General features: G+C 34.8%; 1 protein-coding gene across 3 annotated transcripts; it reads left to right on the top strand.

Moving 5' to 3' along the window:
- Positions 1-3,097: 3,097 nt before the first annotated feature.
- Positions 3,098-9,707, top strand: LOC131036557 (auxin response factor 1-like). 3 transcript variants are annotated; one of them, XM_057968448.2, is made up of 14 exons: positions 3,098-3,192; positions 3,412-3,524; positions 3,841-3,936; positions 4,016-4,072; positions 4,199-4,351; positions 4,480-4,564; positions 6,010-6,100; positions 6,202-6,366; positions 7,033-7,152; positions 7,430-7,505; positions 7,622-7,790; positions 7,899-8,848; positions 8,958-9,148; positions 9,267-9,707. In XM_057968448.2, exons 1-14 carry the CDS (start codon positions 3,147-3,149, stop codon positions 9,418-9,420), a joined length of 2,466 nt encoding a protein of 821 aa, XP_057824431.2. In that variant the 5' UTR covers positions 3,098-3,146; the 3' UTR covers positions 9,421-9,707. The 3 variants fall into 3 exon arrangements, with proteins under 3 accessions (XP_057824431.2, XP_057824430.2, XP_057824432.2); XM_057968447.2 differs by having other exon boundaries at positions 4,196-4,351; XM_057968449.2 differs by lacking the exon at positions 7,033-7,152 and having other exon boundaries at positions 4,196-4,351.
- The last annotated feature ends 225 nt before the right edge of the window (positions 9,708-9,932 follow it).

Below are 9,932 nucleotides of genomic sequence, written 5' to 3'. Positions count from 1 at the left end.
AAATTGAGGGGGATACTAACATGATGTTGATGACTAGAACAGTACTACCAATGGAGCATTCTTTTAATGTAAGAAGTTGGTTTCATGGGCTAGCAAGAAACAAGATTCAATATCCTTATCTATTGTTGAAGCTGAGTACATTGTTGTTGCTAGTAATTGCACTTAGATAGTTTTGATGAAACAAATGTTGAAAGATATTCTAGTTATTTATGATGATCCTACTATTATATACCATGACAATTCCAGTTCTATAAACTTGTCTAAGAATCTGGTGCAGCATTCAAAGACTAAGCATATATCAGTCAAATTCAATTACTTGAGAGGGAAAGTTAGTGAACAAAAGGTGAAGTTGGAATATGTATCTACAAAAGAACAAATTGTTCATATTTTCACTATGCCTTTGCCAGCAAATACATTTGTCTATTTGAGAGACAGGTTAGGGGTATTCATCCCTCCCGATGAGAACTAGATGCATTGAGTTGCATCGATCTAGTGGAATTTAGATCCTTATTCTTTTATTCAGATTGATGAATTGGTACTTCTCCTCCATTGAAGTAGTCTATTGATTTGGTTGTGTATCCTAGGAGGAGAGATTCATGATTTTGTATTGAGAGTTTGATTTTCTATTTTGGAGATATTTGGCATTGTTGTCAAAAGGGGAGAGAGCTCATGTGAAAAACTACTTTATCTATCTTGATCTTAGGGCGAGCTTGCTGATGATATCTTCTTTCTTTGCATTGACTTTTTTTCACATTCATATGTTGCCATAAATGCCAAAGGGGGAGATTGTTGGATGTGGTTGATCATTGTTGCTACTAGGATATGTTGTTTTCATTGATGTCAACATATTCCTATGGTTTATTCTGGCGAGTTTGGGAATATCTTCTGATCCGGTTTTGTAATTTGGTTTCGCTAATCACTATTTTGCAGAATCCGGTATTTCCTCTGGTATATTCCAGTGTGATCAGGCCCTATGCTGAGTCTTTGGGATATTGTTTGGGACGATCTTGTGAATCTTCAATTCAGATGGTTCGTGATTTGGTGCTCTAAAAGTTATCTTTCCTCATGACAATTGATGATTGGTTGTGTTCTTGAGCTTCTAGATGTTGATCGATGAAGATTTGATAAGGGGTGTTGGTGCAACTGTTCTTGGTGATTCTAATGTGCTTGTTGGTGTTTTCTAGTCATGTCTTATTTGTTTTTGTGATCTTCATTGATCGTTGTGTGATTTTTTAGTGACTTCTATGAACCGGTGATGATTTTTGTGCTATGTGACCTATTTCTCGTGGTGTAGCATGTTGTGGTTGATCTTGGCATAATTTCTGGTGGATGTGATCATTTTGGAATTTGAATTAGGTCCATTCTATGTAATGTAAATCATAATATTCGTCCGATGGTTGATCTTTGTATCATGCAATGTAATTTTTATAATTGTAGGATGAGGGTTGAGTGTTTAGCCGACCTTGTTATCAAGGTTGATAATCTATATATATAGGTGAGATTCTTATGTAATTTGTGTGTCGGTATTGTGTCTACATTATCAAAGAGAGATGAATGTGTGAACAAGGATATATCATTTAAGAAAGTGTTGAGGTGAGTTTGGTGTTGCAGAGCAGACATTTGTGCTTAACCAGAACTATCATCAGGCATTTGTAGATACTATCATTGCAGTTCATTTCTTTCGTATTGTAGTCTGAATCATATTGTAAGGCAGTGAGACTTCCCTGAGTGTTGTAGCCTTCTAGGCAAATATATTTTGAGCAGTGAGCTCTAGGCAGTGTGCCTGAATGCATGTGCATTCCCCATTGTAATATTTTCACATATTACTGCAGAGTATCATCTTACTGTGGGTAGGTTCCCACCGTGGTTTTTCCCTTAACTCGATTTTCCACATCAAAAATTTTGGCATTGTGTGTTGTGCTATTAATTTGTTTATTTGTTATTGGTACAGTCTATCAATTTATGTTTTGAAGTTTGATTTGCTGTGATCCGAGGAAGACTGATTCACCCCCCCTCCCCCACCTCTCAGTCTTCCTTCTTGATTGCTGCTAACAGAGTGAAGTCAAGAATCTTATGCAATCAACTTGTATGGAGAAGTACACATCCTTCACCTAATAATCCCCATTTTGAGGCAAAGGTAGGAAAAGAGGAAACAAGAAATAATCAAGAATTCTTCAAAATCAAACAATTAGTTATTGTTTTCTTTGTTTGAAGGTGTCTCCTTGGAAATGGTGGGTCAAAACGAGGGGTTGGCAAGTAGTAGACATGCACTAACTGGTTTAATTTAAATTTAGGATAAAATGAATTTGTGGACAAATTTTCATTAAAAAAAAAAAGTTTAGGCATGAAAAATAGTTAAAAATAGCTAGCTTAAGTGTTGCACTTTCAATTTTATTTTACCTATCTTCATTTTCAAGTGAAATATTTTTATTAGATCTAAAAAGTAACAAATCATATGATCTACTTACAAGTTTATAGAATTTACACTTAAATCTCTTTTGATCTTCAAACCATTTGGAAAAAAATTCTCAAGAGAAATTTAAGTGGTGAAGAATTAGAAGATTAAACTATTAACATTGGGAGAGGGGAGTCAAGAAGCTTGTGCAATCACTTGTATGGAGAAGCACACATCTCTCACCTAATAATCCCTATTTTGAGGCAAAGACAAGTAAAGAGGAAACTAATCAAGAATTCTGAAAAAAGAAAAACAATTAGTTATTGTTTATTGTTTATTGTTTATTTGTTTGAACGTGTCTCTTTGGGAATTGGGTTCAAAACAAGGGGGCTGCTAAGTAGTAGACATGCATTAATTGGTTTAATTTAAATTTAGGTTAAAATGAATTTGTGGACTACCTTTCATTAAAAATAAAAAATTATAGGTGAAAAACAGTTAGAAAATAGTTGGTGCCAGTGTGGTACATTAAATTTTATTTACCGATCTTCATTTTTGAATGAAATATATTTATTAGATTTGATTTGGTACACAGGTATCGAGAGATTTGATATTGCCACGTAAGATTTTGATGAACACCAAGTTAGAGTGCATAACTACTAAGTCTTTTCCTTAATGAAAAATTCCCGCCGCCTTGACTAATAACACCAACAATAATAGACAGTAGCTATTGATTTGAACTTGCTTTAGAAGCATGGCTGCTGGACCTAGAACTCCATCTGATTCATCTTGTTGCACAGGTGAGTGGTGTTTTGCATTGTGTGGTTTTTTTGGTGTGTTAGAATCTTTATTCTTCTTGTAACCACATTTAGAATGCTAGGTTGTGCTGGTGCTACAAGATCATTGTTGCTGCTAGAACAGGCCTTTGGGCACATGGGTTTTCTGCATAATGCATTTAGAACATATCTTTTAATCTTCTGATAATGTTTGTATTGTTTGTTTCTTTAATTTTGGTACAGATGTCAGTGATCCTCTCTATGAAGAGCTCTGGCATGCCTGTGCTGGCCCCCGTGTTACCGTGCCAAGGATTGGAGAAAGGGTGTTTTACTTCCCCCAGGGTCATATAGAGCAGGTATAGGTATATATATATTTTAATGATCATTTGGCCTGTTTTTCCAAAGAGTGGCTGTACTTCAATGTGAATGTAAGCATGATCCCACGAATTGAAAGTCTCCTTGAATTATCTTTCAAAGACCACCATATCATTGTCACTGTGTGTTCGGCCTTCGTCTAAATTAGTAATACACTTTGTGGAGGTCAATACCTACCCTTATAAGTAATGTACCTCTTGATATTTTATTTCGTAATGAATGCCTCTTTACCTCGTTGCATTCCTCTTCTATCTTCAACTGAAATGGATGCTTGTACAAATTCGTTGTGTATTGCAGGTTGAAGCATCCACGAACCAGGAAGCTGAGAAACAGTTGCCTTTATATGATCTGCCTTCCAAAATTCTTTGCCGGGTGAAGAATATGTTGCTGCAGGTAAGCTCATATCAATTCTTTTTTGCTTGAACTCATTTTGCATGGTTCTGGACTATTTAGCTTATGACATTCCTTGCAGGCTGAACCAGACACAGATGAAGTTTTTGCTAATGTTAGTTTGGTTCCCGAGGCAGAGGTATGCTCTTCAATCCTTCTTATGCTAAGGCCTGTTTGGCATGTATAGGTCCATATGACATTATATCTCAGACCTAAATGCAGCAGGAAGTGGGTGAGCTGATATAGATTGTTTCATTCACAGCAGGATGAGTGCTCCACTGATATGGATCCTCCTCCTCCACCGCCTGCAAGGCCTTCTGTACATTCATTTTGTAAGACTCTCACTGCTTCTGACACAACCAATGGTGGGTTTTTGTGTTTTCCCAAGAAATATGCTGAGGAATGCCTTGGACCTCTGGTTAGTTTTCCAAGTAGACAATTCTTCAAGCATTGATATTTAATTTTTATATTACCTTGGGCGTTGTTGAAGATAGCATTAACCATATTAGAATCGTTTATCTAATGGAAGCTTTCTGTTTTTAACAGGACATGAGTCAACAACCTCCCACTCAAGAAATAGTTGCCAGAGATCTACATGGAAATAATTGGAGTTTCCGGCACATCTATCGTGGTGGGTGGCTTGCCATATTCTCTGCTAGTTTGTATTAAATTAGATTTCAAGTTTAGGAAGATATATTGAATTTTTCCGTTCAAAGTATTATTCAATTTCGACCATATTATGAAAAGATGGATGCATCTGTTTTCAGATAAACAGAGAACTGGATTGGCTTTACACAGATGGATTCATCTGTGTATGGGCAGTACCTGTCCTCCCCATCCATCTGTATTTCAGTTGAACAGAAGAAAAGAGCTTGTGTGATGTTGGGTTTTATGGCTTAAATGATAATTTAGGTTTTAATTTGTAAAATATTGTAATTGTAGAGTTTCAGGAGGTTTTAGGTTTTGACTTTAAATAAGAACATTTATTAAAATTATAATTTCATTAATTTGATTAATTATATTACATTTAATTTTATTTAATTCTAGTATTTTAAAATTGATTGAATTTTAGTATTCAAAATTTTATTGATATTCTGAAGTTTAACTAATAAATTATTTTTTATCAGAGTTGAAGTGATCATTATTTTTTTTCAAAATAAATTTAATTTTTATAAAATTGAAATTATCATTATATTTGATTTTAAAAAATGGATATTATAGAAATTCATTAGAGAAAAGATAGATTCTTTAGTTTTTTGGATTTTATTATATTTAAAAATTAAAGTCTATTTTAAATATTTTTTTCAATATTTATTTTTAATATTGTATTTTTGTATAAAGATATATGAATTTTAAATATCTTTTTATTTCTTAAAATATAGCTAATAAGAGCAATTAGCTATTTTTTAAATCATTATAGTTTTCAATACTTTTAAAATCATGATTTCTATTGTAATTTTTTTTTTTTCAATAAAAATAGATTATTCCACTAAACTTTTTTATTATTATTATTTTTTTTACATATTTTAATTATTTTAATATATATAAAATAATTTAAAAATTTTCCATCATAAATTTTAATAATATTATTTTAAAAGAACAATAATTTTTGTATATATGAACTTAAACCAATTTTTTATTTCTCTTTTTCCTAAACTCAAGCTGAACAACCTGGTCTTTATGCATAACAAATAGCAATTTATCTTTGCTATAAGAAATAAGATGCATATTTGTGTGAACGATTGTGATTGAGGTGCTTGTTATAGGGCAAACTCTTTCTGTAAGTGTTTTTAGCAATGCTTCCTAACCATTACCAGTCTATTTCTCTCTAGTTCTTGTATTTGAATGACATTTATATGACGTTTTCAACAGAAATGAATTTTTGTCTACTGAAACCAGCTGGTTCAGATATTGCTTCTAGTTTATATGATGAAATATGGGAGTTTTTGAATGTCTTAATTTAGTGAATTAAGAATATGTTAAAGAGGCTTTTCTAATTAATCATTGCTAAGGAGTTTTTAATTTTTTAAAGAAAGCTAACAAACACATTTTAATTTTGTTTGCTTGAAAAAATAGGTGGGGCAAGGACTCATTTGCTGTCAACTGGGTGGAATGCCTTTGTTAGATCCAAAAGGCTTCTGCCAGGAGATGCGTTCATCTTCTTGAGGTTTCCAGGCTTGGCCATTGTCACTTGTATGGAACTTTCTTAAAATGTTATTATTTTGTGTATTCTTATTTATGTAGGATTTTTTTTTTTTTTTCCTTCAGGGGTGAAAATGGCCAACTACGTGTAGGGATTAGGCGTGCCATGGGTCAGCACAGTAACATTCCATCCTCAGTTATGTCCAGTCACAGCATGCAGCTTGGTGTTCTTGCTACTGCGTCACATGCAATTTCAACAAGGACTGTGTTTAGTGTCTTGTACAAGCCAAGGTGAACTGATGAAATTTCCTACAAGGCTCTTACCACTCAAATTAATTTATTTAATGCGCCTTACTGATAAAAATCAGAGGAATGTGAAAGAAACACCTAGGTAGGTTGTCAAGTTTTAGAAGCTTACAAAGCCTTTGATAATTTTATGATTGGGCATGGGATGCATTTTAGTACTTTATAAAGATATTTCGAAAAGGGTAGCATATGAAATAGACAGAGTTGCAGAGGTATTGGCTAGTTTTATATCTTACATATTAAATCTAGAAAATGTCAGTCATTTTTGAATGTTAAACACTTTTAAGTTTAATGCCCTCCACTGGTTAGCCTGTCACAAAATAAAAAATAATTACAAATAATTGCATGGTTGTTTCAACAAATGTTTATCAGTTTAAGGGGTTCCCGAAGCAGTTGTGCGTTGCAGTGTCAAAAAAAATAGACAAATGGGCAGCACTTTTTGTCTTTTGATTTCATTTTATGAGCATTTTTTTCTAAGCCATGTTAAAGTGTTACGGATAGCTGCACTCCTCGTTTTCCCAGGAGCTTCCTATATTTTTAAGATTTCATTGATAAAGGGACAGTGTGTTACTTGAATCTGCTTATATTTCTTGCCTGGTCTGAATTCTTGTTTCATCCTTTTTGATGTCTGGATCTATACATATTATGCAGAACCGGCCCCTCAGAATTCATAATTCCTTATGATCAATACATGGAGGCCATGAGCAGTAATTTGTCAGTTGGCATGAGATTCAAGATGAGATTTGAGGAAGAAGCAGCCCCAGAGCAACGGTCTTTCTATTCAGCACCTTTTACTTTAAAATCTTGTGTAGTATAGGCAAGACAAGTATTGATAGATAGATTATGATGTAATAGATAGCAAAGGATTCAATAACTGTTCTTTGTTGGATTAGGATATGGTGAAATTTGAAATATGCCAAGCGCTGTGGGTTTATTAAATAACTAGCAGTTGTTTGATGGCTATAGATAGAAGATAAAAGCAACTACGTAGTAACAGGAATTTCTTTTCAAAGATGAGGTATACCTGATATATGTTTCTCTTTGACAGATCTACTGGTACTATCATTAAAATAGGTGATTCTGATCCCATGAGGTGGCCGGATTCAAAGTGGAGATGCCTTAAGGTATTTATGGAACAGAAGAAAGTCTTTCTTTAGATTTAATTTTCATCACTATATAATCAATACAGAACCGTGCAACTTCTTGCTTATATTCACTCTTCTAATTTGCTGAACTTCAGGTGCAATGGGATGCAATAATAACATCAGCTATTCCACGAGCAGAGAGGGTCTCACCATGGAAAATAGAACCTGCCTTGACGCCTTCAAAAATTAATCCTTCACAAACAGCCAAAAAGAAGAGGCCCCGGCCAAATATACTGCCTTCCAATCAAGATTTGTCACTTAACGGTAAGGATTATGTTTTTTATCACACATATCCAAAGAGTCATTATTAAAGTGACATTGTTGGCTTTTTTTCTCAAAAGTTCTTCTTCTTTTGTCTGATTTTCGTCTCAGATAAGGCATCAATTGATTTTACTCAGTTGCAAAGATTTGATACAAGGGTCTTGCAAGGTCAGGATGTTATGACCTTGGGAGGATCTTTGGGTGAAAATGAAGTTGACAATGTTCCAAGGAAAGTTGTGTGTGTGCCAAAACTAGATGATGTCAAAACCAAAGTTGTATGCTCTCAGGGAAGATTGACTTCTGAAAGTTGGATCCCACTGCAAAGGCATGACTCAGTATATAGGGGATGTTTTCCCAGTTTTCAGGGCATTGGTGTAATGCAAGAGCTGTGTGGGCCATATACTAATCGTATTGTTGAAAATTCACAAGGAATGAAGGTTTCCAGAAACCCACTTGAGGAACTCAGTGAGTCTAATCAGAAGCAATATCTGACCTTAATGGCACCATCTCGCAAACCAAGTGGAAATATGAGGTGGAATGGCTTCAATGGGTACCCAAATTTATCAAACATGGGAATGGAAGCGTTGGGAAAATGGAAAATGCATATGATGCCGTGCCATTCAGAAGTTTCAGGGGGAAATGATAGTGTGAGCAAAAATTTATTGAGAAACATGCAAGCTAATAAACAGGGAACGAAAGAGCATCAGCCTGGTTCTGTTTCAAGGGAAGCTTCTAAAGATAAGGGAGTTGAAGTCATTTCACTCCTTGCAAACAATAATTGCAAATTATCCGGTCTTCATTTGACTGACATTTTCTCAGGCAGTAAGCCAAATCCATCAAAAAATAGAGTTTCTGTCAACGAGGAAGACCTACAAGTTTCTGCTCATACCCAAAAAGAATTTCTTTTACAATTCTCTGAGGTTGACCAACGGTTGGAGCCAACAAGGCTGATCAGGTCTGATACATCTGCTATTAGCTGTGAGCAAGAAACAGCATCTTGGAGACCATTACAAGAAACACAGTCCAGAGCTGAGATAAATACTACAAGGAGCTGTACTAAGGTACTAATCATTCAGCATTTCTGTAGGACAGAAATTAGAATTTTGTAAATTTTATATATTATTGGAATGATTCTGACAGTTCAGAACCATATTTTTCATCACAATGAAGGTACATAAGCAGGGTAGTGCTCTTGGGCGAGCTCTAGATCTTAAAAAATTTGAAGGATACAAAGAGCTCATCCATGAGCTTGATTTGATGTTCAATTTTAAAGGACAACTGGAGGATCCAAGAAAAGGCTGGCAAGTTGTCTACACAGATGATGAGGGAGATATGATGCTTGTAGGAGATGATCCCTGGCAGTAAGTATCAATGTCCAATTTTCAATCCAAAAAGAGTAGCTCGTTTCTCACTAGGTGATTCTATCATAACCTCGCTATGTAGTAATTATTTTCTATGAATTGTTTTTCTTGTAAACAGGGAGTTTTGCAGTGTTGTCCGTAAGATTTTTATATATACTCGAGAGGAGGTTGAGAAAATGACCCCAAGGAGCTTGGAGCTCAAGAGAAAGTTTGAAGAACCGATCAGTAGCGATATCTCTACTCTTGCAGCCACTAATGCTCGACACACATAATGAGTCAATTCTAATATGAGTTGGTTCCTGTCACTGGACTACGAATGATAATTTTTCTACGGCATGTTGTCAAGGCTGGCTGAGAATTTTGATGACTTTGTAAGAATGTGCTTTTGTATGCCATATATAAATTTTGGTGGTTTTGACAGTTTTGAAGTAATTTAGATAGCAGAATTTTGTGAATTATATTTAGACGTATTAGCAGGTGGAACTGATGTAGCCCACGATTGCTGGTACTCTTCCTAACTTTCCAAACAGAGATCATAATGACAGCAAGTAATCTGGTATTTCTCTTGAATAGCATAAAGTGGACATGCCTCCATGGGTCTAACCTTCGAATATGTGCCCTATGCAGTGGCAAGTTAATCCTTTTATTTAGGAACTTTACCAGCCCAGGTGAGCATTGATATTCCATGTTAACCAACTTCAAAAGCGCAGACCTAGGGTATGGTAGCATTCTCTAATTGTAAACAAATGATGGGAAATGATCCAGTTTAGGTTTAATGTGTTAT

Source organism: Cryptomeria japonica, chromosome 5, assembly GCF_030272615.1.
Source record: "Cryptomeria japonica chromosome 5, Sugi_1.0, whole genome shotgun sequence".
NCBI lineage: Eukaryota > Viridiplantae > Streptophyta > Pinopsida > Cupressales > Cupressaceae > Cryptomeria > Cryptomeria japonica.
Note: the sequence above shows the minus strand (reverse complement) of the source record. Positions and strands in the feature narration are given on the sequence as shown.

Excerpts from the sequence above, each read along its gene's own strand:
- LOC131036557 (XM_057968447.2), top strand. The coding sequence starts at position 3,147 with ATGGCTGCTGGACCTAGAACTCCATCTGATTCATCTTGTTGCACAG. Across the intron at positions 3,937-4,015 it reads TGAAGAATATGTTGCTGCAG|GCTGAACCAGACACAGATGA; the intron begins GTAAGCTCATAT and ends CATTCCTTGCAG. Across the intron at positions 7,791-7,898 it reads TCAAGATTTGTCACTTAACG|ATAAGGCATCAATTGATTTT; the intron begins GTAAGGATTATG and ends TTTTCGTCTCAG.